Consider the following 27,924-nt stretch of genomic DNA (forward strand, 5'->3'; position numbering starts at 1 on the left):
TCCCCTACAAGGTGGCCAATCATCTTTGATGATCACACTGAGATACTATTCAGGATCTCTCTGTTCCAGGATCTCTCTGTTTCTACTGGTACGTTCCACTCTAAACACTGTCTTATGCATGCATTTCAAAATTAACCAGTAATGGTAATTTGTGGGAAATATGGTTAACTGCATTTATTTATTTCCAAACACTAACATCATCTTTCCAGAATCCAAGAGTGCAACTAGATTAGCCATGGGAGATCTGTGATGAGGTCTTTAACTGCATTTAAAAGCAACCATGGAGCTTACTACACTGACAGAGTGTGCATGTGCTAAAGTCCCACCTCTCCTCGCACCTTGGCTCCAATCCACAGGATTCCCAAATGACTGCCTCTACACAACATTAAAGATATATTCAGTCCAGTCATGGGTCTCACATGTTTTGTCTAGTTGCTTCTGGGGCTCTCAAAATCCATTTAAAAAACTGTCATAAACACAACACTCAAGTTTTATTATGGTTATTTCTCCCTCCCAGATCCGGTCCCATGCTATAAATGCATATAACACAGCAACTATACACAGATTCTAGCAAACACAGCAACGACGACACTATAACTATGATGGGTAAATCGGCTTTTGCTTCTAAGCAGTATGTGATTTAAAATTAAAACAGAAAGAAAAGTGAAGTACTATGGTATTCCTTCTATCCTTGGTTGAGTAGTATATAAAATGAGAACAACAAGTAGTCATTGTGTGAAAAATGCCTAAAGTAACAGTAGATTCTCCATCCAGGCTAGCAGTCTGTCTTCAAGCTTCCTCGTGCATAAGTAGGGGCTGATTGGATGAAGCACTGCTGCCCACCGAGTTAATTCTCACCGAGTGATCTGTGCCACTTCCTTGACTGCAAATGTTACTTGTAACATTTGAATAACTCTGGAAAAATAAACAAGAGTTAATACTGAATGACTGCGCCCAACACCAAAACCAACTATCAATGCTTTTGTATTTATTCCAGGAGAGTTATGTGCAGGGGGAGACCTTGCTAGCTGTGGAAGCAGAGTTGATTTTTATACGCCGACTTTCTCTACCACTTAAGAAAGAATCAAACCGGCTTACGATCACCTTTTCCCTCCCCCTACAACAGACACCCTGTGAGGTAGGTGGGGCGGAGAGAGTGTGACTAGTCCAACGTCACCCAGCTGGCTTCATGTGTAGGAGCGGGGAAACAAATCCAGTTCACCAGATTAGCCTCTGCTGCTCATGTGGAGGAGTGGGGAATCAAACCCGGTTCTCCAGATCAGAGTCCACTGCTCCAAACCACTGCTCTTAACCACTACACCAAACCTGGCTGAGCTTGTTTCTCCTCTGCTACAGGTAGTTAAACCATGGGCATGCCCAGAGGTGTGAGCCAAAGGGTTGTAAAGGAGCTAGAAGGAAGATCCACTAGCAGAGAGAGAGGGGGGGGGGGAAAGGGAGACCTGTGCTGAATTCAGAAGCCTCTCCCTGCTCAAGTTTGTTTCCACTGTATTTTAATTGGGTTCATACTGGGGAGAAAAGTGAGAGGAACTACTAGCCATGAGGATTTAATGATTAATCTACACAGCAAAAGATATATTCAGAAGCTGGTTCTACCCCCCTCCTCCCAAAATCCACCCACTTATAATGAAGCACAAGATATAGCTTGGATCCAGCCAACTTTTTAGCTCTATCTTGGCCATTTCCCCACTTTATCCCAGCCTCTACACCACATGTCTTTTGTCCATGCAGGTTCCATGATGCCCAGCAGAGGCTTTTTGGTAGCCAAAGGGGACCTTTTCCTCCCTTTTAACCAGTGGAAAAGATGGCTGGACACAACCTGTAGCTTTTCTGAAAATTGTGATGGAATAGATTTTTCAGAAGAGCATCTCCGAAGTGGAAAAGTCAAATAAGGTGGGCTACTTTACATGGTAAAATAATAACAGTTGGAAGAGTAATATACACCATGTCCTGGAGAATGCTTAACTCCTTAGTGCCCCATAAATGATCTCCGCATAGAAGAAAGTTCCTGTGCATCAATTACTTTGCTTAATCCAAAAAGGTACTGTAAAGGGTAAGAACCTCCCATCCGCCGTTCAGTGCTCTTTGCTCCAAGATCTTTGCTGAAGCTATCTGCATTAGATGCCTGATGTAGTCAGAATTCTGACAGAACTCATTAGTTTATGGAAGATAGAGGATTAAATCCTTTGCTCCTAAGAGGTTACTGGAATAATCAAACCTGTTATCATCAACCCTCTTTTGGGGGAGTACAGCATAAGGGCAGTATGTGCATAAAGATCTGACATTTTGCATGGTAAACGACACCATGACAAAATGACAATACTATTTAAAATCACAATTAAAGGCACATGCCATCTAGCTTAATTCTGATTGTTCCCTCTACTTGTAAATAGCTAATGATGAGACCGTGCTCAGAAAAGCTTCTTAAATTGGGAGGTAATCTATCTCTGCAGCAAGAAGGGCAGAAATGTACCCAAGCGGTCTTTAAAGATCGCTTCATTTCATTTAAAAGTTTTATGCAACCAGGAAAGATATACAATGCAGATGGAACTGGAGAAGGAACATTTTACAGCGCATAACTGCATTACACAGGACACCCAACACTCCTCCCCTTCGGAAAGCCTGCCCGAAAGCTCAATGCTTACATGGTTTGTGGTATCTGAAATCTGCTGTTCGATCAGCTGCACGATTTGCTTAAAGGTTGGCCTCTTCACAGGATCCACATCCCAGCAACTCTTCATTATCTCATACCTGCAAATAAGGTTAGGGTTGATCAACTAAGGCATCACCGGGAGGTAAAACTTAACACTTGTATCAAAACACAGATGTTAATGAAATTCAAACCTAGGCTATTTTACTGCCTTCTGAACCTTTGTTTTCAAACAAGCCATGAACTAGCTCTTGGGAATTGCAAACACGAGGCTTTCAGGCAGGTGGGCCTCACCCTGCCCAAAAATTGTGGATGCCGTGGGTCAGGGTACACTCATAAGGGGCTGCCCTGCTAAACTGGGTAAAATTCTCTCCATTTCCACTGGGGGAGGAAGCTCAATGGCTCAAGCTCTCTTCTCCCTCTGGTCAACTTTTCAGGTGTCACGGAGAAGGGAGGAGGGAACAAGAGATCTGCCTTAACCTCTTGAGTCAGAATGACTAACAAACACTGGCCTGAGTCCTAGAAAGGAAGGGGGGTATAATGAAGTGAACCCCTCCCCCCACACACAAATCATTACAAATTTCCCAAGAATTCTTATTCTGCACGCACGAAGCTTTGTATAACTGCAACCATGGTAAATAGTTCTTACAGATAAGCACACAGGAGCACTTGGACCTCGTGCTTTTTCCATCAATGGAAATCCCACCTATAAACATCTCGTCTTCTTTTTTTTTTTTTTAAACCCCTCCCTAAAATCCATCTTTTGAGGGCTACCGCCACCCCTCACCTTTTTGGATCTTAGACTGCGCTTGTGATCAGTGGGTCCATCTCATTCATTCATTTAGATTCTATACCGCCCTTCCAAAGCTCAGGGCGGTGTACAAACCAATAAATATCACAACAATAATCAAAATTAAAAACCAACACCTATCCCAGTATTACAGTATTCAGCATTATGAGTCAGAGGAATTAAATTGGCCAACAGTTGTATTTGTAAAGTGCCATCAAGTCGCAGCCAACTTATGGCGACCCCTTTTTGGGGTTTCCAAGGCAAGAGACTAACAGAGGTGGTTTGCCAATGCCTTCCTCTGCACAGCAACCCTGGTATTCCTTGGTGGTCTCCCATCCAAATACTAACCACGGCTGACCCTGCTTAGCTTCTGAGATCTGACGAGATCAGGCTAGCCTGGGCCATCCAGGTCAGGGCGGCCAGCAGTTACACTGAGGGAAACAGACCAAGCTAGTGGCCTAAACATGGAGGAACGCCAGTTGGAAGAGCTCTGTTTTGCAGGCCCTGCGGAACTGAGATAAATCCGACAAGGCACGGATCTCCCTCGGCACAGCATTCCACCAGGAAGGAGCTGCCTCCAAAAAATGCTCTAGACCTGGTGGAAGACAGATGGACTTCCCGGAGTCCCAGCACCCTGAATAAACTGCTTGACGAAGAGCGGAGAGACCGCAGGGGAATACACGGTCCTTACCTTATTCCCACCCTCAGGGTTTTATCAAGCGCATCCTGTCCTTTTACATCTGTCCCTGACTGGTCAGGGACGGTGCCACGACTATGTGTATGTGTTTACAGTGCCTACCACACTGTTGGCGGTAAATAAACATTACAAGCTAGGAGAACATCCGGTTCAAAGACACAAGATCAAGTGATTGTTTATTATACAGAGCTACCGGGCTATGCCATCAAAGATCAGATTTACTCTGGGGGAATTCAAACTGGAACCAGCTAAACCTGGAATATAAAATTGCATCAAGCTATTATTTCTTTGTTCTGCATGAGATCACGATTTCCTTCACACAGACCAGAAAGAACCATGCATTTATTCTGCAATCATATGCGGCAGCTCAAAATCTGGTAATGGATATAAGTTTCTAATCCATATGGGTCTGCAAAGGTAGGGCAATGAGTGTGTGTGTGCGATGCCTGCTGAAATTTCAAATAATGGTGCTCCTTGTTTGAGGAGGGCTATCAGTAGTTGGGATGAAGAACAGAGGTGGAAAAGCTTTCCATCCCTGTACTTTCAAGCCGATGTATGTTCAACTCTCTGGGACCAGCCAAAGCAGACTTGAGCAAAATAAGCAAATATATGTAATTATTAAGGGGGAGGGCATAACTCAACTGAAACCTCAGATTCAATCTGAGCATCTCCAGTTAAAACTATGTCAGGTAAGCAGCGCTGCCAAGGCCTTCTTGGCCTGAGACTGCAGAGAGATTCTGCCAGCCGGAGAAAAGCACCCTCAGCTAGAGGGGCCAAATCTCTGTTGCCGTAAAAGGCAGCTTCCTGTGTTCATCTGCAAATAGGCTTAAGTGACACATTTTATACAGACCACTGTGCCATCGGCTGTATTGGCCAGGCATTATTGCCGAATCCCAAAAGATCAATGTTTTTGTATCTGTGGAATGGCTGCTCTGGAGGACTTAGGCCACCACCTATTTGAATGCCCTCTATATGTAGAACCCAGGGCTAAATTTCTTGCCGGGCTGGTTTCTGGCCTAATCATTTGTCCTAGTGCTGAGGAACTAGTATTTTTGTTAACAGATTCTGATAGGTTTGTTTTGTATGGGACCTCCCTGTATGCTCTGGCGGCAAAGAAAATAAGGTCCAATATGGTTGCTAGGAGAGCTGACCCTTTGAGTTGATTTTAATGGTTGCTTGGTCTTACTGGCCGATTGGGACTCCGCTGCAATTTTTAGTCATTATTATCTCAATTTATCATAGCTTCATTATGCATATTTATTACTAATCTAGCATTTTATTAACCTAGTATTTTTCCTTTTGTTTTATATTTGTGGCATTGTTGATATGTTTGTAATGGCCTAAGGCTATATGCAAATAAACCATTCATACAGACCATTGAATGTATCTTGTCTTGGTGCGGGATCCAGGTCACTCTGTTGCCAAATTTTGGTTTTGTTTAATTTGTTTTGTTCATGGAGAATATAACCTCCCCTTTAAACCCCCCCCCCCCAAGCTATAAATTAGAATTATCTAGTTTTTTTCTCTCACATTTCAGCAGGTGCAAATTCTGGGCTGAACATTCTGTATCCTTCCTTAATTCTTTTATAGAACTTGGAATCCACAGGCATGCCAGGGTAGGGGCTGCTTCCTGTGAAGGCAGAAGCTCTCTGTTAATAGATCATATCTCCCCCCCACCAAAAAAAGAAGACAAAAAGACTGCTCAAACGTCTTACCTAGCGAAAACAGCTCCCAAAGCAGTATTCCATAGGACCAGACGTCACTCTCAAATGTATACACACACTCAAAAATGCTTTCCGGTGCCATCCACTTCACAGGAAGCCGGGCCTTTGTAGACAAAGGAAGAGAAGATTAAACGTAAAAGATCCTACCATGTAAAATGTGAAATAAGCCAATTACTGGGGTTGTTTATTTTATCAACAACTGAACCCAGAAGCAAACTGAGAGATACCGCAACCTTGAAAACACTGTACTTAGATGCTGGCTGTACAGAATATCAGCCAACATCCTGACCCCTGCATTTTGCACTAGCTGAAATCCTCAAAGGCAGCCCCACGAAGAGCAGTAATCTGACCTGGATGTTATCAAGACATGTGTGACTGCAGTCAGGTCTATTTTCTCTAGGAACGGCAACTGTTGGCGAACCAGCTTAAGCGGGTTATAACTGATTAACCAATTACCTTTTACCAAAGAGTAGGTGCCTTTCAGGCAGCAGCAAATCATTTACAATTTAGATTGTAAGGTCCTACTTAGTATTTTCTTTTCCATTCTCAATTGTAGTAACAGTGTTTAATTTGAAGCTTTGCCCATGAAAACTGGTCTTCTCTGATTAACTGATTAAAGCTTAAGTTGATTAATATACCAATCAAGTCAGTTCTAATTAGTGCATAACCCAGTGAAAAAGTAATTTCTATTAGGGTACAAAAAATCTGTTTCTAAATATAATTCAAAACCCAGTAAAATCCAAATAAAACTGATCCAGTGTCCTAAAAACCTTGGTGACAGTGAAAATAAGTAGGAAACGCTAAGGAAGGCAAGAAGGCAACATAAAACCTGTCATCTCAGAACACTATAGAGATGTGCCATTACAGGTGTTAAATATAAGGGGTCTCAGAAAAGAGCAAAACCTTACAATAGCACTTTCCTCCCCAGTGCCGAGAAATTGGTTGCACATGATCTTGAACAAGGGGAAACGCAAGGGGTGATACAATATGTTTGACATAGCGCAAATGGCTACCATAATTTTTTTTGTGTGTTCCTGCTTGTGTAAGAACCCTAGCGCAAGCAGAATTTTTGGATCTAATCCATTGTGTGGATAGCCATATTATTACATTTAAAAATTAGTAGTGGTAGAGGTATTAATGACACCAGCGTTATCCCATAATGCTTATGTTTGAATATATTTTAAAAACTGTAATCCCTTTTCGACAACCACAGAGGAAAATTGGTTACAAATATAATTTAAAGCCTGCTAAAATCCAAACAAAATGAGGCTAGTATATAAAAAATCACACAACTAATTTTTTGTGCATTTTGAGAATAGCGCTAGTTAGTTCTGAAACAGAGGAGACTTTCAAAAAATGGCTTGTGATATAATATGAAGATTTCTTGTTCAAAGGAAAAAAATGTCATCACATTCTTCTTTGGTCTCACCCTTAAAACAGTCCCTACAATATTTGCTATGCTTTTAATGTTGTGTATATAGTTACTAGGCCCTGACCTGGATGGCCCAGGCTAGCCTGATCTCATCAGATCTCAGAAGCTAAGCAGGGTCAGCCCTGGTTAGTATTTGGATGGGAGACCACCAAGGAATACCAGGGTTGCTGTGCAGAGGAAGGCACTGGCAAACCACCTCTGTTAGTCTCTTGCCATGAAAACCCCAAAAAGGGGTCGCCATAAGTCGGCTGAGACTTGAAGGCACTTTACACACACACGCACATATAATTACTAAATGACCAGTTTAGATTTCAGATCAGTATACAATTCATGTTATGTAGCTACTTGATAAATACTCATAGCTGGTTTTGACAGACAGACTACTGGAAGGGAGCCCCCTCCAGACCCCATAACTCTGGACCCCTGACCCAGTCCTCACCAAACTTGGGGGTTCTTGCAAGGAGGGTCCCCTCAAGCCACTCTGAAAGTTTGGGACCTCTACCTGCAAAAATGCCCCCCAGGAGCTGTTCAAAAAAATAAAAAACTCCAACATGCAAAAAAAAAAAAAAAAAAAAACCCTCCATGCAACCCAATCTTGGGGGGGAAAATAGGGAAGGTTAATTAGAGTGACCTAGTTCTCAGGCTAGGTGTGAAAAAGGTGTGAAAAGAAAAAGAAGTCAATGCTAGGTTTTTTCCCACAGCTCTTGGGGGGGGGCATTTTTTGGGGTAGAGGTCCCAAACTTCCAGGGTAGCTTGGAGGGACCCTCCTTGCAAGAACCCCCAGTTTGGCGAGGATTGGGTCTGAGGAAGGGGGCAACCCCCCTTCTCCATTAAAACCAATGCAAAAAGTATGTATTCTGCATTACTGCTTTACTTAAGAATATGGCACAAAAGGCTTGGATTAGAATGCTTTAATGCCAAATAAAGGTGTGATTTGATTAGAATGCTAAAACTGCTATCTTTGGTCACCCAAGGGTGATCAAAGCGCTCTTGTTGTAGACTGAGGCAACGGCTTGCTATCACTTTCCAACACTATCAGAGCTCCCTTAGCATCTGATTTGAGAGTATGCCAGACACGATTAAGGGACATCTTCTGCCCTCAGTTCCTGACAGCTGCAGTCGATTCCTCTTCTGACTCTTCGAGGATTAGGCAACATCAGGCAACTAAGGACACCGAAACCCCCTAATCTAGACAAATGGAATGTAATTACTTAGTGCCCACCTGCAAGCTGTTGTCCTGACTTTAAAAATGCAGACCTTTAGCCTGAGAATTAAACCAGATCTGTTGCTTTTGTTTCTTTGCCTGCGCAGTTGCTATAAAGGGACTTTTGGTCACTAGTTTACATGAGTCATTACACTATAGCAATATACCTACTAGGTAAAGGTCCCCCGTGCAAGCACCGGGTCATTCCGTTTACTAGGCAGACTTTGTTTTACGGGGTGGTTTGCCAGTCGTCTTCCCTTTACCCCCACCAAGCTGGGTATTCATTTACCGACCTCGGAAGGATGGAAGGCTGAGTCAACCTTGAGCCGGCTACCTGAAACCAACTGCTGTCGGGATCGAACTGAGGTAGTGAGCAGAGCTTGGACTGCAGCTTACCACTCTGTGCCATGGGGCTCTTAATATACCTACTACTGATCTTTTAAAAGCTGGCAAAAAGCACTCTGGTGGTGAGGGGTGGATGGTGGATGCAAGGGGATACCACGGGAAATACCACCCCACTGGAACCTCCATTGCTGCTGCATTTGCCTCTGCATTTTTAGCAGCAACCAAACAACCGCAGGGAATCAACCCTCCCTGTGCAGAAGCAACTAAGGTTTAATATACTGGATTTTATCTGATTTTACATGGTTATTAGATACTGTGATTTATTTATTTTTAATTTGTAAACTGCTTTAGAACATAAGAACATAAGAAAGGGCATGCTGGATCAGACCAAGGCCCATCACATCTAGCAGTCTGTTCACACAATGGCCAACCAGGTGCCTCTAGGAAGCCCACAAACAAGACAACTGCAGCAGCATTGTCCTGCCTGTGTTCCAAAGCACCTAATATAATAGGCATGCTCCTCTGATCCTGGAAATAATAGGTATGCATCATGACTAGTATCCATTTTTACTAGTAGCCATGAATAGCCCCCTCCTCCATGAACATGTCTACTCCCCTCTGAAAGCCTTCCAAGTTGGCAGTCATCACATCATCCTGGAGCAGGGAGTTCCACATTTAACTATGCCCCCTTTCCCTAAAAGCTAATTTGAGGTTTTAGGGAAAAGGGACATAAAAATATCTTTAGTCGTTCCACAGTTCTGCTGGCCTACTTTTGCTCATGCCTCAGCAGGCAGCACCCCACATTCAACTTTGCAAGAAAAAAAAGTAGTGGAGGCCGTCAGAGGAAGGAACGCAGCCTTCTTTGCTTGAGCCTTGGATCCTTATCCTCTCAAGAGGGCGCTTCGATGAGTAGGTTCCAGCACACAGGAAGAGATTACAGATTTAATCAAGGGATTCAGTCAAAAGGAAGTTCACTTAAGGGGAAGTGTTTTGCAGTGACGGAGAGAACCCTTCCTTGTATCTTCCATCTGGAAGTCCAGCCCAGTTTGTTTCCACTCTTCACCTCCACCCCTAGTCTAAGCTGAGGCATGACTTACTGGGCAGAAGGTTGAGGTGTGATCCAGTGTTTAAGAGCTCAGAAAAGCTCTTCCCTATTGTTTGTGGAGACACAGGTGGCACTCAACTATACTTACATTTCCTTTGACCACGTAATTTGAGTCATTCCTGATATCTCTTGCAAGGCCAAAGTCACAGATTTTTGTTACGCGGCCATGAGTAAGGAGGATGTTCCTTGCTGCCAGGTCCCTATGAATGCACTGAAAAACAAAACAAATACACAGATGTACGCGAAATAAAGGATGATACAAAACAACTGTTGAGTGTCTTTGTTATTTTTCACTTGTTACGCATAACTGCTGATCTGTTGCAAAGGGGGAACCTTGTCTTAATTTAGTTGCCAAGGGGGAACCTTGTCTTAATTTATTTGCCAAAGTCCCAGTAAAATAGCAGGTAGGACTTTGAGGATAGGCACAAAGAACTGATTGGGCCAAGGTAACTACATCAGGATCCCACGGCCAGGAAGGCTACCTGAGTTCAGTCTCTCTACTACAATTTCTGACCTGGATGGCCCAGGCTAGCCTGATCTCATCAGATCTCAGAAGCTAAGCAGGGTCAGCCCTGGTTAGTATTTGGATGGGAGACCACCAAGGAATACCAGGGTTGCTGTGCAGAGGAAGGCACTGGCCAAACCACCTCTGTTAGTCTCTTGCCATGAAAACCCCCAAAAGGGGTCGCCATAAATCGGCTGCGATCTGAAGGAACTTTACACACACACACACTACAATTTAAGGAAGATTTACACAGAAAGAAGTTCTACTGAAACTAAGGGAATCTACTTCCAAGTAATGTCTTCTGAACTGGCGTGTCTTGATTACCTTTTTCTACTCTTAATTATCTTCTGTAGCATTATCTTCTGTAGCACTGCTGAGCTACACAGAAGAGGTTTTTTCCCCCTACAGATGTGAAGGCCCAGAAAAAAAAACCCTGAAAGGGTTTTTTTCCCATTTCCGTTTTTTTCAAGGGCTGTTTTCCAATTTTCCCAATGGCTAAATTATGTAAGAATATAAGGAGACTAATAAGGGGAAAGGTGCAGACTGTTTTTGTTCCCAATTGCCTGGAAAGGAATGTGGAGGGGAAGGTGCAAGACAGATGGAGAGATACCATTTGTATTTCGATAGTGTGCTTTAACACATGCGTGAAGAAAAAAACAAAACAACCTAGCAGCCTTGACAACCACACTCCTGAGAGTCAGTGTAGAGTAGAGCATGTGTGAAAGGGAAAATTCCTTTTGTGGGATCTCTATTGCCACTGCACATGTCTCTGCATTTGCTGCAGCTATGAAAGCAGCACCAAGAATTGTCACTGTTTGGAAGCAGCCGTACGTACCAAATCAAGAAACAAGCTTATGCACAGAAGAGTGGCTTCCATCTGAGCAAAATGTCAGCTCTCTGAAGCCCGTGGATATACAAATAAATGTTTCCAAATCACAAGTTCGCTCTTTCAGCAAGTGATTTGGATTTGAGAAAGACACTTGAGATAGTAGTATTTTGAAGGACATTCAAACAACATCTAGCTAATTTGTCCATAGTTACTTTGACACAGTATATGACAATGATACAGTATTATAATAAGGTTGAAAAATTAACATTGCTAAAAAATTTCACTCAGTGCGTTAGATCCAGCCAGCTTTCCAGCTGGTTAAAAAGGGAGGAATTGCCTTTGGCCACCAAAATGGTTATGCTGGGGTTCAGAGGAACTGACTGGACAAAAGCCGTGTGGGACAGGGGTCTGTAGTAAGGAGGGGAATTAGGTGAGATTGAGTGGGGAAAAGCTGGCTGGATCCAAGTATATAGCCAGCTTTAACAATGGTGTTTAACAGTGTGACCAACCAGACCGGAGGTGGGTAAAAGTTTCCTTTACAGAGTTGTAAGCAATTTGAAAAAAGTTTCACTGCTAATAGTTCATATACTAATTCCGTTGTCACATCTAGTAAGCAACCGATGCGGGCTTTTCAGGGCCATCCTAAGCAGAGTTACTCCTTTGAAGCCCACTGACTTCAGCAGACACAGAAGGGGGTAAACTGCTCAGGATCACACTGTTATAGCGCATTCCTGAGGTTTCGGCGTGGGGGAACGGCAGGGAGGAGGCACAGTAGTGGCACCTCCTAACCCGTTTCCCCAGCACCAAAAACTGGGGGAAAAAAGCCTTTTAGAGGCTTTTTAAAGTTTAAACAAGGCTTTTCGCCCCATAGAGAAAAGCAGGCGCAGCCTTGCTCTTCTCGGCGCCAGCGTTCTGGGGCGAAAGGGGACAGGAAGCTAAAACCAGCTCCTCCCCTTGGCCTGCCCTGGGAACACTTTCCGGGATGCCAGGACACCTCCCGGGATGCTGGTGCAGGCCTTTACGCCGGTGGGACGCCATCAGAAGCCCCCATCAGTGTCCTGGGGTGGCGCTGCTGCGGCAGCCCCAGAGACCGGCATCCGGGCCCTTAGAGCTCAGGAATGTGCTGTTAGGGAGTAATCTTAAGCAGTGGTTCTTGTAGGTTATCTGGGCTGTGTAACCGTGGTCTTGGCATTTTCTTTCCTGACGTTTCGCCAGCAGCTGTGGCAGGCATCTTCAGAGGAGTAACACTGAAGGACAGTGTCTCTCAGTGTCAAGTGTGTAGGAAGAGTAATATATAGTCAGAAGGGGGTTGGATTTGAGCTGACTCAAACCCAACCCCCTTCTGACTATATATTACTCTTCCTACACACTTGACACTGAGAGACACTGTCCTTCAGTGTTACTCCTCTGAAGATGCCTGCCACAGCTGCTGGCGAAACGTCAGGAAAGAAAATACCAAGACCACGGTTACACAGCCTGGATAACCTACAAGAACCAATGAACTCTGACCGTGAAAGCCTTCGACAATAATCTTAAGCAAGTCTACTCAGAGGCTAATCACATTTTCAACAGGGATTGCGGCCTTATTTTACAGCACAGTCCTAAGAACACTTTCCCAGGAATAAACCCCACTGAATAGTCTGGAGTATGATTCTGAGTACACCTGTTTAGGATTGCACTGTTAACATCACTCTTTATGAAGAAAGCATTTTCTGCCTTCAATTTCCAACTTACATTTTTAGCGGCAAGGAATCTCATGCCTGTTGCAACCTGGTAAGAAAAACTTAACAGATCTTCAATATCCAGAGCCAGTTCATCATCTTCTAAAATGGCAACAGTGATGTCCTGATTAGCAAATGATCCTAAGCAACAGAAGTGGCAACAATATCATAAAAGGGTTAATTATGGCTGTTTGGGAAGACCACAGGTATTCCATTAGTAGAGACTGATGCTGAATTAACACACACAAACATAAAATCTGTTATCAAAATGAAGTAATTCTGACCATATTGCAGCTATCCAACAGAAAAATAATTTTAAACTGCTGTATACATAGTTAAAAGTTTTGTGCCACCAAATTAGGTTTTATAATTGGTCATGTCTGGCTGGTACAGGCAATTTTAAAATTGAATCCCTTCCTTCCTTCCTTCCTCCCTCCCTCCCTCCCTCCCTCCCTCCCTCCCTCCCTCCCTCCTTATTTCTTATCAGCATTTTGGGATGTACACTCACCTGGCCTCCCTGGATGTCTTGAGGTTGTTTTGGCATGGATGATCTGAGATACTCCTGGCTTCATGTCCATGTATTCATTGATGCCATCACTGAAGGGAAGGAGAGGTTACTTAATATATGGGACACAACCAAGAACTGGCATTTACAAAGGAGTTGCCTATGTAGAAGACTCCAAAAGTGTCCAGGTAGTAAATAATTTTACTTTTTAAAGGAATAGAATATGACAAGATATGTCTGTTGTCAGGAAAATTGGGGAGAGAAAGCCTTGGGGGTTGGATTATTTCAATTGACTTCGACTTCTTTTAGTAGCACTTGGGCATAGCAGACAGAAACCATCCAAAACCACAACTTACTGAACTGATGGACAGATTTTTCAATCTAGAAGGTTCTACCATCAACTAGGGCATTAGGCATAGCTGATGGCATGAGAGGAAGTTCTTGATTGGGTGGGTAAGAGAACCTAGAATTGCCATTTTTCCTGTGAAAGGGAGTTATCCATCCAGATTTCCAATTATTCCTCAGTCTGAGACAAGTGAATTGTGACATGTCCTGAAGCATCCTGGCCTGAGAAATGGCAAACGAGTGAGCTTCATTTGACCCCACAAAATCTGGTTACTTGAGCAGCACAGAACCTAGTGAGGTAGTTAAGCTGGAATAGATGTCTAATTGGTTGTAGGATCCCTAAATAGAATTATAACCTTTATTAAAGGGTCCTTTCTAACAACAAGCTAAACCATAGGAGACAGAGACTTAGTCAAAAGCTTGTGGGCTTGGTCTTAAAAGAGAGCTATTTTATGTGATGGATATAGCACTATAGTTGAACCACAACGTTCAGTAATCAAAAGTTCACATGGCTGCAATGCAATGCTGGATAGTATTGGGCAAGGCCTCATCTTTCTTGCCAGCCTACCTCACAAGCATCCTGTGAAGCTAAAAAGAACAGCCTTATATCTACATACAGCCCTGAATTCCTTAAAGGAAGAATGAAATATATCAATAAAAGGATTTTCCCCCCTCACAAAATCAGTATAGATCTATAAAATACAAAAATACACAAAAGGTGCACTGTAGTTTCTTGGCAATGACAGCTAACATTGGCACATCTTTACCACATGCGTTCTTTTTGATAAAGCAGGTTCTTGTAAACAGCTGTTTCTTCGTGCTTTGGGAAAATAAAGGAATCACGTTTCCTTCTCAGAAAATTCAAAAGGTCACCATAGCAGCAGTATTCCGTGATGACCAAAGTGGGACCTGCAGATGCGGAGGAAGTCAGAAACGGTGGGTGAATTTTGAATCCTGGCTCAGGCATTTTTTAAAAAATAAAAAGGGGCCATTTCAAACAGTACTGTAGAGCAGTGTTTTTGGCTTGAAAAACTCGCAGTGAAATTACATCAGCAGCTCCTCTATTCAGAAGCTAGGCCCTACTTCCAATTAAAACGATGTCATTCCCAATTAATTATTTCAACACCCAATAGTACTGCACTGTTAAAAAACAAAGAAAACCATGAATTAAATAAAGCCTTGTGATAATGGCGCAAACCAGACACATCTGTTTCATTTTGGAACCCTTCCTGAAGGAAGTTATCTGTTCCAAATGTAAGCTTCTCACATTAATCCCTTTGATTCACTCCTGTTTACAGTAGGACTTCTCGCTCTTACAGTAATGTTTTGAAAACGATGTAAAATATTATACTCCTCAGCGTAATAGGAAAAACCATCCAGACAGAACGGCCTACTGAGACAGAAAGCTAGATGCTCAAGACCTTTTATACTAATAAAAATGAAATTCGAAAATGGAATCAAGCCGCCTTTGGTACGAATGTTTTGAGATCAAATATGCCTTTTCTGAACGCCTGGCTGCCTCTAAGTCATTTGAATATGTAATAACGCTGCGTGGTATTTCAATTATGGGATTCTGTACCAGTACTCTTTAATGTGGGTAGCTTTTTCACCCTTGGTTCACCAACTACATTTTTTTAACAGCAAAAAAATACGCTTAAGTTTATGCCAAGTGGGAATTACAACATGAGCCTAGACCCACTGCAGGAGCATGTAGGCATGCATAGCTTAATGAGGGGCTTAATGATTTGAGGACTCCCAATGGCTGAACTGCCAGCATGGAAGGAAGTGTCCTGTGGGAAACAGTCTTTGCTGCTCTCAAGACCCTGTGAAACCCTTGAAATAAAAAGAGACTCTACAGGTGTGCACACCCAAACTCGAGGGACATTCTGAAAACTGTACCTCCAACAGTGCAAGCTCCAAGCAGATTCACGATGTTAATATGGTTGCCAAGGTAACTTAACACTTTTAGTTCTGACATCAGGGCTTCTCTTTCAGTGAAATGGGCACTGGCTGGAAAGAGACAGAAGGGACACAGTCATGGTGGTATAGAGTTGAAGAAGAACCTGAAAGATCCAGAATGAAGCTTACTGGGAGACCTGTCACAATCTCTCAGTCTAACTAACTTCCCAGGGTTCTTCTGAGGAAAAAATGGCATAGAATGGCTGCCCTGAGCTCATTGAAGGAAAGCCAAGACTAAAAATGTATAGATATGCAGAAGTATGGCGACTGAAGCTGTGAGCAGAAGGAAGCTGTTAATTAGCATACAGTCAGATGCCTTCAGATTGCCCCATCCCATGCTGACCTCCAGCTTCTTTAAGCTCTTCCAACAAAGCCCTGCTGAAGAGTTCCTGGGCACACTGAAAATGACACTTCATAGTACAACTCACTCCCAAAGGAGGCCTGCTTGGCTCACTTTGAACACATGAAGCTGCCTTATACTGAAGCACACTCTTGGTCAATCAAATTCAGTATTGTCTACCCTGACCAGCAGCGGTTCTCCAGGGTCTCAGGTAGAGGTCTTTCACATCACGTACTTGCCTAGTCCCTTTCACTGGAGATGCTGGGGATTGAACCTGGGACCTTCTGCATGCCAAGCAGATGCTCTACCACTGAGCCACACCCCCTCCTTTTCAGACAGGAAGTGGCTGTTTAAGATGGACTGCAGAACCTATGCTGTAGTTTGCTGTGATGGTAACTTGTCTTTTGCTATTGTTATGTTACTGCTTGGTTTTTAATCTACTCGTAAGCTGTTCTGGGACCCTTTTGGACATCAGTGTTAAGAGACAAATGTTTAAAATAAGCAAATGAAACAGAAATCCAGGGACTCACGTTTGAGCATTTTTACAGCAACTCTGATTGCCCCATCTGGTTTGGACAAACCGTAGGCGGTCGCTTCAACGACTTTCCCAAAAGCTCCAGCTCCAAGGATTTTACCTAAAGCATTTCCATAAAGTATAAAAAGAATAAGCACAACAGACCGGCAATGTGATTCGTGATGTAAGAAAGTCCATTTTTTTTTTGAAGTAATCTAAAACTGGGATAACTAAGGTAAGAACCACAGGCACGGTCCTACCCACTAAGAGGCCATTTCCTCCATCATGAACGGGATAACAAAGTTGTGCCAATTTATGACAATGTGATTCGTGATGTAAGAAAGTCCATTTTAATTTTTTTTGAAGTAATCTAAAACTGGGATAACTAAGGTAAGAACCACAGGCAGGGTCCTACCCACTAAGAGGCCATTTCCTCCATCATGAACGGGATAACAAAGTTGTGCCAATTTATGACAAGAAAGGAGAGTGTTTATTTGTCTAGAACTATCATGTAGCACATTGTTATTTGAGGCTGGGGTATACATGCCCGTCGATACCGCTTCTTTTCACATCACCTCCCATTTTAGTCTTTACCCACTGTACAACAACTTGCCACTCTGCTGTCCCCACGTCCTGTTTATCTGATATCTGTCCCATGTAAATAAGCAGTTATATATTACAGGTATCTACAACGCCATGCTACTTTTAAATATCATGGCTCTGGAGCATCATGGTCTGTGGGACATACTTTAGAAGGGGTGTTTAACCGGAGGGGCAGATTTTGGTGAAGAGTGTTATCTTTAATGTGGATTTTCTGCCTTTTTTTCCTAATCTGTGGGTAGCAACAGTGAAGCACTATGACATCCAAGACTAGTTCAGGGATGACACAGCTCCGGTGAAAGGCTGTCTGGTCTAGGATTCCCTCTAGGAAGAAACCTAGCTTAGCCTGACCCTGCCTTAATACTGCCAGAAACAGAGGAAACAGAATCCTTAAACTCTGGCACCAGAATGCGTTATTCACACATATTATGGTGAACATAGTGGTCAGGGAGAAGGAGGAGGAGAAGGAAGAGAAGGAAGAGCAGAAGGAGACAGAGGAGAAGGAGAAGAAGGAAGAGCAGGAGGAGGAACAGAAGGAGAAGGAGGAGAAGGAAGAGGAGAAGAGTTGGTTTTTTATATGCCAACTTTCTCTACCTTTAAAGGAGAATCAAACTGGCTTACAATCGCCTTCCATTCCCCTCCCCACAACAGACACCTTGGGAGGTAGGTGAGGCAGAGAGAGTTCAGAGAGAGCTGTGACTAGCCCAAGATCACTCAGCTGGCTTAATGTGGAGGAGTAGGGAAACAAACCCGATTTACCAGATTAGAGACCGCCAGATTGGAGCCAGCATGGTGTAGTGGTTAAGAGCGGTGGTTTGGAGCGGTGGAGTCTCATCTGGAGAACCGGGTATGATTCCCCACTCCTCCACACGAGCGGCAGAGGCTAATCTGGTGAACTGGATTTGTTTCCCCACTCCTACACATGAAGCCAGCTGGGTAACCTTGAGCAAGTCACATTCTCTCAGTTTCACCTACCTCACAGGGTGTCTGTTGTGGGGAGGGGAAGGGAAGGTGATTGTAAGCTGGTTTGAGTCTCCCTTAAGTGGTAGAGAAAGTTAGCATATAAAAACCAACTCCTCTTCTTCTTCACTCATGTGGAGGAGTGGGGAATCAAACCCAGTTCTCCACATTAGAGTCCACCGCTCTTAACCACTACACCAACACTCTGCCTGTTGATTCCTTTTCATTCACAAGTGAAATTTTTATACATATATTTCAAGAGTACGCAAACTAACCCAAGCTTAGCCGGTTTCTAGGAAACTCCCACTTGTCATCATACGGAAGCTGTGTAGGGTCTATGTAAACATAGTTGTTTCCATTTATTTCGTCAACCACTTTCCACTGAATTTCATACTTGGGTTTCTGAAAAACAGGTCAAACAAATCTGAGTGCTAAAACTGGGCAAAACGAAAACAGTTGCTACAGGGGTGTCCCCAGTGGGGTGGGGTTCACAAAACAGCACATGATTCAGCCTGGAATGAGAGTGAATTCCACAGAAGAAAGGCAGGACAGCAATGTAACAACAGTGAATGCTTGAGTCTTACCTGGAGATATTTGTACATGAGAACCATAACGGTGATGCACATGATTCCTGCTGCTACCCCAAAGCCAATTAACAAGGGAGTGAAAAGGGTGTGGGTACTGATTTGCTCTAGAAAAAAGAGAGACAAGAAACGCCCCATGTAAAATGCTGTGCAAGAAAAACCTAAAATCAGCCTGCCCTTTTATTGTTTTTTTAGTTTGGAAATTAAAGCACTGAACTGGTAAGCGTAGATGTTCTTGCAGAGGTTGGAACTTCTGACAGGGCACAAATGCTATTTAGTGATCAAAAGAATATTCCACTGGCAGTAGAAATCATAACGTCGCTCTCAATTTCCTTTCTATTGATGTCAGTGCACTTTTACAAAGCAATGTGAACACTGCTTGTGGGTAAAATTGTAGAAAAGCAGCAAAGAAATGGCAAAAGAAACTGTAATAAAAGGGTTAGATCCTATGTTGCACATGGAGTCAGAAATTACACAAGGGGGGGGGGGAGAACAGGGAGAAACCTCTGATAGAAGACAAAGAAAAAATGTGCAAAGCACCAGAGGTTACAAGGCGTTTATCTAATAACTTGTAGCTACTCCCAAAAATTTCAAAATAGTAGTAACAACAAAGATTCAAATAAAATGCAAAACATATATTACTGTATACAAATAATCAGCAAACGCAAAAAGCAAAAGTGTTGATAATATAACATAGAACCACAACAGTGACAGGTCTTCCGGCTAGTATCCCGTTTCAATATCCTTCTTCGGACTGTAACCTTGAAATTCAACAACAAACAGAAGTAGAACTAGTACAAATGTCACACAATAATTACATATGCAATTATTGTGTGGTATTTGTATTAGTTATACTTCTGTTTGTGGTTGCATTTCAAGGTTACAGTCCGAAGAAGGATATTGAAATGGGAAACTAGCCAGCAGACCTGTCACTGTTGTGTGTTTCCAAAGCACCTAATAGAACAGGCATGCTCCTCTGATCCTGGAGAGAATAGGTATGCATCATGACTGGTATTCATTTTTATTAGTAGATTGTGCATCTTCCCCTTCTCCCTCAGATTTCCCCCCTTCTCACTCCAGAAACGTTTCTTAGTGGGGTTGAGGGACTTGTGTGCATTAATAAACTGGGCAAGTCAGGCAGCTGCAGTGACAAAGAGGAAGAGGGGTGAAATGGTTTCCTTTCTCATCTGTGAGTGCAGGAACCAAGCCAAAAATGAATTAGAGAAAGGCTGTTACCGCACTAGGTATTCCCAGCGATGTATTAAGAGTGTGAAAATGTTATAAAAAACATTGCTTTAAAAGGGTTTTTGGAGGCCACAGCTAAAAAATGGTTGGAAGACGTCTTCACAGCTAAAGGGGCCAAACAAAGTGCGAACAGTATTTTTTATAACAGTTTCCAACTCTTAATACGTCGGTGGGAATACATAGAAAGTGTGAACAGTATTTTTTATAACATTTTCAAACTCTTGATGCATCGCTGGGAATACCTAGTGCGGTAACAGCCATTATCTAACATAGGAGGCATCACAGTGAAGAAAGTAAAACATAACATCTTTCCATTCAGACTTATTTCTCTATACATCTACATGGCTCTTTTCAAACTCTTTCTTTCCCAAAGAGCTTTCAGTATACATTTCAACAAATGAGGTATGAAAGGTAAACAGAGAATGGGGGAGCTGCAGCAGGTGAACCAGGATTAATACCATGCTGTCAGTCAGGCAGCATAGTTGAACAGATCAAAGCATTAAAGGCCCTGCACCCAGTTTCAAAGATTACGCTGGCCCATACCTTTAATTGCAAAGTTGAAAAAAGTCGAGCTGCTGGCAAAGTCGTTGGAAGCATCACATTTGATGGTGCCATTGTTCTTGAACGGGCTGGCATCCAGGGTGCTTTCAACCAGTATATTTCCAAAGGAAAGGAGGGGAGGAGCACTATAATTGAGCTTCACATCCACTGGAGACATTTTGGCCGAATCTGAACATCTGGATGAAACAAAACACACTTGGATAAAACCTCATTTGGTGGATGACTATGTAATGTGTCGTAGAATCATAGAGTGTTGATGTCTCCTAAGGTTACTGCCTTGTACTGTCTATGCTGCCAATGTACGGGGGGAGTGATTTCTACTGATACTCCACCCCTTCACACTGCAGACCTCCATTTTGTCCCCTATGCTGTTCGTGGGGGGGTCTGTGGATTTCCAGGAACAAAACTGGCAGTGGACTGCAAATGGAGAGAGATGCAAGGAAGTCCCGCTTCATGAGCTCCACTCTACTTGAAGATCTCATAGGATAGAAGGAGTGTTTTTACACAATAGACCACATATTTTAAAACCTTACTTTTCATATCGTAGCTTGTGGAAAAGTACGACATCAGGGTTTGCTGTCTTATCCTATGTCTGTTTTAAATATTCTACACTGCAATGGTAAGCAGAGTTACACCCTTCTAAGTCCATTTACATCAGTGGGATTCCAAGGGTGTAACTCTGCTTAGGATGGCATGGTTATTGACCTATCATGGTTATTGACCTATCACTCTGCTTAGGACGGTATGGTTATTGGCCTATCATACTTAACAAGGAAAATGGTCAACAAGGAAATGCTCGCTGCCTATTCTAACAAGTTATAATGATTTTTTTACAATGGTCCAAAGATTCCTATACTTAAGGACAGACCCCAGGGTAGCATCTATCCGGGATGACCCACCCCCCACCATTCTTTAGGTCAAGTCCTACTTTCAACCAAAATAACAATGGTGCAATTTACCTGGAGGATCTCCTTCCCAAGGAAGTCTCATCAACATTTTGCAACAATTCAGCCAGCTTAAAAGGGCTGCATGAAACACCTTGCACACACACAACAAAAAAGGTTGCATAGAACCAGCTGCTAAGCCTGGAGTCCCTGATCTGTTGCAAAACGGAGTCTTTATTTTCTTGGGGGGGAGGGAAGGAGGAGGAGGAGAAAGAAGAAAAAGAGTTGGTTTTTATATGCCAACTTTCTCTACTACTTAAGGAAGAATCAAACCGGCTTACAATCACCTTCTCTTCCCCACACCAGACACCCTGCGAGGTAGGTGGGGCTGAGAGAGCTCCAAGAGAGCTGTGACTAGCCCAAGGTTACCCAGCTGGCTTCATTTGGAGCCGGGGAAACCAATCCGGTTCGCCAGATTAGCCTCTGCCGCTCATGTGGAGGAGTGGCGAATCAAACCAGGTTCTTCATATCAGAGTCCACCGCTACAAACCACCACTCTTAACCACTATACCATGCTGGCAGCAGCACCATACAAGGAGGTAATTTGGGGTTAGAGTCACTAAGAAACACAGCACGGGATCCACAAGGGCAGTTTCATTTCCCTTACATCAGTACACACTCACGTAAGTAAAAAGGAAATTGGAGGAGTTGAGAGAGAGACATAGAAGGAGGGAGAGTTGGTTCTACTTTATTACCATCCACAATAACACTTTTGGGCACCCACTAGAATCTGGGGGTGGGCAAGATTGGCCTCCCTCTATTAAATGCAGTTCCTGTTGCAGATGAATTTTTGGACTTGTATTAACAAAGCTCTATGTTCAATTTTCACTTCATTTCATTACGACAACTCGAAATCACTTTTGGATGAGGTGTATTTCCTGATTTTAGCTGCTTTGCCGCTGCTGATGAAAAATGCATTTTTCAAAAGAAAACTCAGAGGGGAAAAAATAACTTTTGAAAAATGATTCAGAGAGAAAATGTATTATCTTCCAGCAATAATGCCTGGAATGCTGACAAAATAAGTGAGTATTTTATACTCCTTGTTTACAAATCCTCTACCTGCATGAAAGGACATACAATCTTCTTAGAAACTTGGTAATTACCTTTGTAGTTAATTTCCCACCCCCAAGCTTACAAGACACATTTACCATATAATCTAGTGTGTATAAATGGAAATCTAATTATCCTGAGTCCTGGAAAATTGTGTTATTACATGATAAATCCAAGAGATAATAGCCATACACAGAAGCTATTCTGTAATTGTCATTCTACAGGGTTCAATAATTAGGGCCAAGAACAGCCTAGTTGTAAGTAGGTGTAAGTCTTTTGAAGTGCAATTTGGCCCTTAATGCCTAGTCATAAATTATAGTGGCTATTTTTTTTTTTAAGAGAGAGTAAACAACAGAAAACCCCACTGTAAGTAAGCCTACTTACGTAGTAGAAGTTAATAACTGGAGGCCCTGGAAGTTAATAACTGGGGACAAAATTAGCCCCTGGAAGAAATCCAGCTGCCCCCTGGCAGTGAACAGCTGCAGGCAAAAAGAGGTGTGGGGAACAAAGCATCGAAACTTGCGGGCAGCCCATTTGAGAGGGGGTGGAGAGTAGAGGCATTGGCCTATCACCTCCCCCATGCTCTCTTTTAAAGTAGCCTCCAGGAAACCTACTTTGCCGACCAGGACTGCAGATAATATAAAATGTATGCACAGCTTGAAAATTAAGTGGCTCGTTTTATTAATGTTGCTGTAACTAACATCTTGTGTGTGTAAAGTGCCGTCGAGTCGCAGCTGACTTATGGCTACCCCTTATGGGGTTTTCAAGGCAAGAGACCGTGGTTTGCCATTGCCTGCCTCTGCATAGCAACCCTAGTATTCCTTGGTGGTCTCCCATCCAAATACTAATCAGGACTGACCCTGCTTAGCTTCTGAGATCTGACAAGATCAAACTATACCATGCTGCCTTCCCTCCCAACTAACTAAAAATTAACTAACTAACATCTTACTCAATGTTAAAGTACATGCCAAAAATTGATCCCCCACTCACCTTGGCTCAGCTGGCGGGCAAAAGTACCAGTCTATTGTAGGTGCAGGATACCCAGCTGCTACGCAGTGGAACATGCCATTGCTAAGTCTGTCCAAAGACAGAATCTCTGGTTTGGCTGAAAACAAACACATGGGAACATCGTCATTGCCCCCCAGTTTATTCATTATTGCACATTCCTACTTTGCTCCCATTTCAGCCCGGATACTTGAAACAAGTTGACTGGTGTAGGCCAGAATGGAGGAAGCTGCTCAAGCAAAACCGAGAACTAACATCCATTTTTGTAATTCTTAGCATGTTCATAAAAACCATTTCACACACTTTGCCTCACCAAATCTTGTTAATAATCATTTACGGCTGGAACCACAATCCACAGCTGCCTCATGCGCTGAAACCCCAACCGCTGCTTCTCTTCAGCAAAACCGTCAGCAGCAGGGAACGATTTGTAGAGAAGAGGCATCAGACAGAGGAGGGGTACGAAACCATTCTATCATCTACTGCTTACCCCTGCAGCTTCAAATTTTCCTCCAGCCAGGCAGCAAACTTGTGCCTAGAAGTCTCGCTTTAAAAAAAAATAAGGAGGAGTTGCAGGGCAAAAATACCAAGGAAGTGACGAAGCGCCTCTCCTACTAATTCTGGGCTGCAAATCACCCTTTCTTTGTACAAATCTGGTATCTGTGGCCTCAGTAAATGAAGCGGCTGCAGAACACGTAGATCCAGCTTAAAGTATCATTATACCCATGTTACAGATGTAACCGAATAACAGTAATTTGGCTAAGATCACCAAGTATGTAGAAACTTAGGGGTTATATCTTATCGTTCCACTCAGCCTTCTCAAGGCACAAGTCTCCCACTGGAGGAAGAACCTATTCTGCTTGCGGTAAGCTCCTTGTGCCAGCAGAAAAGTCTACGCTTAGCTGAACTTGAGTGATACAATGCATCCCCATAACCCTTCCGATCAGTTTCATACTATGTTCACTTCTTATCTGCTTGAATTACCAAAACTGGGGATTCAGGTGGACCCCAAGACCTGCTTGTTCTGCTCACCTTGTAGCATGAATTGAGGAAATGTAAAACAATTGTAAAAAAGAGGGGAGTGGACATGTTCATGGAGGAGACGGCTATCCATGGCTACTAATCATGATGCATACCTATTCTCTCCAGGATGAGAGGAGCATGCCTATTCTATAAGGTGCTGTGGAACACAGGCAGGACAATGCTGCTGCAGTCGTATTGTTTGGGGGCTTCCTAGGGGCACCTGGTTGACCACTGGGTGAACAGACTGCTGGACTTGATGGGGCTTGGTCTGATCCAGCAGGGCTTTTCTGATGTTCTTAAATATCAGGGAAATTATTAAAACGCCATTTTTAAAAAGAGGTTCTCCTTAAAGTGAAATGAAGATTAATGGCTGTCTTCTCTGTTACATGGCTAAAATACACATCTCTAGTATTCGGTTTCCTTTTCCAAGACATTATGCTTTGTTTTATTACATTTGTTTTAAGAAACTGCTTCACTGCTGTGTATAAAGATTAGTATCTGAGCCCAAGGGAAGACAGCAGCAATAAATAGGATTTACAGACATTTATTCTAGCTGACTTTGATAAAGCATTCAGAAGAACAGGTATACCAAGGAAAGAATTCTGACAAACTTTTCTATAACATCCTGAAAGGATTTATTTAATGGAAGAGTTGGACAGCTTTAGTAGGAACGGAAGCCAAGACAGGTTAAAAAAATATGCCTTGACATTCAGATCCATTCCAAATCCGGAATTACAAAAAAAAAAAAAAAGGGGGAAAAATCTAGTGTAACATAGTGGTAACAGTACAATATACAAGCCAGGAAATCTCCAGTCCAAACCTTACATCAATCATGATTTCAATGAATGGCCTTAAAAGAGTTTGGGTTCCTTTCTGCTTTGTAATCTGGGCATATATTTGCCTGCTTTGTAGGTCTGTTGTAAAGATTACTAACAATGTAATCTACACCAAGGAAGTCTGCTTAGGACTGCATTGTGTGTGCGCACATGCGTGTTTGTGAAATTCTTGAGCATTACCACTAGGCGTTATAACTATATCTGTGGCTATTACAAACTCATAACCACATCTGAAGTATTATTAAATATGGAAGCAAAGGCTTTATGAAGCTCCAAATGACTCAGGTGATGTTTACTTCCTGAAATGGTGTGCGGACGCAGTGGATCCTCTACATATCTCCCCCCCTCAACTGTCCACAACCAGACTGTGTTACAGGAACTGAAAATATGAATGTAGGGTATCAGTCAAAACATCAAACCAACCAACCTCTTTGCAAAAGGGGCAGGACTGATTTACAACATGACTCAACTGAGTATCAAATGCAACAATCAAACACACCCTAGTCAAAGGGAGAGTAAAAAAAAAAAAAAAACAGTTGAAAATTCTTTTATTTATTTAACTTTCCAACAGCACTCACTAACTTCCCTCAATAACTTTGACTGTCAAGTGACTCTTGCAGCCTAATCTTACACAACTGCAGATTCAAAAGGTTTCATGCAAAAGCTAAACCTGGTGACCGACACAAAATGCAATGAGCAGAGTTGTGAATACTCCTGGTTAGCCCCTTGACAATGGCACAGAACTCTGGGTGGGTGCAGAATGCTAAGTCACTTCAACCTGTTTTATCACACCTTTTGAATTCCAGAAGCACCTCAGACAAAATAAGATGAGAAGACACAAGCTGGAACTGGAAGAACTAGTGAAGCGGGGAGACCAAGTTTTACATTGGCACACAGCTATGAGGAGGAGGAGATGAAGAAGACGACGAAGGACTTTCTCTACCACTTAAGGGAGAATCAGACCGGCAATCACCTTCCCTTCCTCTCCCCACAGCAGACACCCTGTGAGGTAGGTGGGGCTGAGAGAGCTGTGACTAGCCCAAGGTTTCGCAGCTGGTCTTATGTGTAGGAATGGGGAAACCAACCCAGTTCTCCAGATTAGTGTCCTCCGCTCATGTGGCGGAGTGGGGAATCAAACCTGGTTCTCCAGATTAGAATCCACCGCTCCAAACCACCGCTCTTAACCACTACACCATGCTGGCTCTCCTAACAAACACAACAGGAATGCATGCTACCTGCAATCCTCCTGATATACATGGTCACCATTTTGTGTGAAGAGAGACAAAGTGCCTATTTTTATGCACACGTTTTCCCTTTTCACACAATATGGTAACCATGCTTGTTGGGAGGACTGCGGGTAGCACTTGCTCCCATTGCCCATGGCTGGAGCACCAAAACTGACCATCCAGATATTAATAGTCTTAATATTCTCTCTCACTCAGAATAACCCACACCACAGGGAGCTGTAAGGAAAAGAAGAAGAAAACAGTAAAAGCTGCACTGAGTTCTTTGAAGGAAGGCTTCAATAAAAATGTAATAGATAAATCATTCCTGTGTTGATGAGTATTTTCGACTATTGAGTCCAAAGATGACCAAATGGAAGCCTATTCACAATGCCTATTCTCCAGGTTTGTGATGACCCTACCAAATGGTAATCAACACGTGAGCAAGCTTCTGCCTGCTGTTTCACATATAAAGGGGAGAGACACATTTTCAAGTGGTATCCCACACTTGAACTCTATCCCACACTTCGACTTCCTTCTCCCATATGAACCTACCTGTTCACTCTGGGCATCTCTGGAGGCCCTGCTTTGGTGGCCCTCGCCCTCTGAGGATAGATGGGTGGCAACCCAAGAGAGGGCTTCCTTGGTTGCGGCACCAAAACCTGGGAACTCCAGCACCAAGGAGATTAGTCTGTCTCCCTCTATCAGCTTCTTCTGCCAGCAGATGAAGACTTTGGGGGTTACCGCACTTTGTATTCCCAGGGATGTATTAAGAGTTTGAAAATATTATAAACAATACTGTTTGCACTTTCTATGTATTCCCAGTGATGTATTAAGAGTTTGAAAATGATATAAAAAATACTGTTCGCACTTTGTTTGGCCCCCTTTAGCTGTGAAGACGTCTTCCAACCATTTATAAGCCGTAATATCAAAAACCCCTTTTAAAGCAATGTTTTTTATAACGTTTTCAAACTCTTAATACATCGCTGGGAATACAAAGTGCGGTAACCCCCATTGTTTTGTCTGGGCAATAACAGTTATCGGCTCTCCTCTCTAGTTCTAGTATTGTATGTTGATCTGTTTTTATTGAATTATTTTATAATTTTTAAAAAATTGTTCAAATGTCATCATGTTTGCCACTTTGGGGACCGTGATCGGGTGGAAAGGTGGCATAAAATGTTTTAAACAAACAAAAGAATCTGTTTGGATTTTA

General features: G+C 42.9%; 1 protein-coding gene across 1 annotated transcript in view; it reads right to left on the reverse strand.

Moving 5' to 3' along the window:
- Window positions 1–754: 754 nt before the first annotated feature.
- The window catches only part of KIT (KIT proto-oncogene, receptor tyrosine kinase), a 93,546-nt gene continuing 66,376 nt past the window's right edge, over window positions 755–27,924 (reverse strand). Inside the window, exons 9-22 of the mRNA XM_056855085.1 lie at window positions 23,618–23,732; window positions 20,616–20,809; window positions 18,828–18,934; window positions 18,519–18,645; window positions 16,700–16,804; window positions 15,770–15,880; window positions 14,638–14,779; window positions 13,529–13,617; window positions 13,034–13,161; window positions 10,054–10,176; window positions 5,871–5,982; window positions 5,686–5,785; window positions 2,664–2,769; window positions 755–915 (exon numbers count right to left, since the gene is read on the reverse strand). Of these exons, the coding sequence (XP_056711063.1) occupies window positions 790–915; window positions 2,664–2,769; window positions 5,686–5,785; window positions 5,871–5,982; window positions 10,054–10,176; window positions 13,034–13,161; window positions 13,529–13,617; window positions 14,638–14,779; window positions 15,770–15,880; window positions 16,700–16,804; window positions 18,519–18,645; window positions 18,828–18,934; window positions 20,616–20,809; window positions 23,618–23,732 (1,685 nt within the window). The 3' untranslated portion in view covers window positions 755–789. The remainder of the gene's footprint in view (window positions 916–2,663; window positions 2,770–5,685; window positions 5,786–5,870; window positions 5,983–10,053; window positions 10,177–13,033; window positions 13,162–13,528; window positions 13,618–14,637; window positions 14,780–15,769; window positions 15,881–16,699; window positions 16,805–18,518; window positions 18,646–18,827; window positions 18,935–20,615; window positions 20,810–23,617; window positions 23,733–27,924) is intronic.

The sequence above is a fragment of the Euleptes europaea genome, chromosome 9, assembly GCF_029931775.1.
Source record: "Euleptes europaea isolate rEulEur1 chromosome 9, rEulEur1.hap1, whole genome shotgun sequence".
NCBI lineage: Eukaryota > Metazoa > Chordata > Lepidosauria > Squamata > Sphaerodactylidae > Euleptes > Euleptes europaea.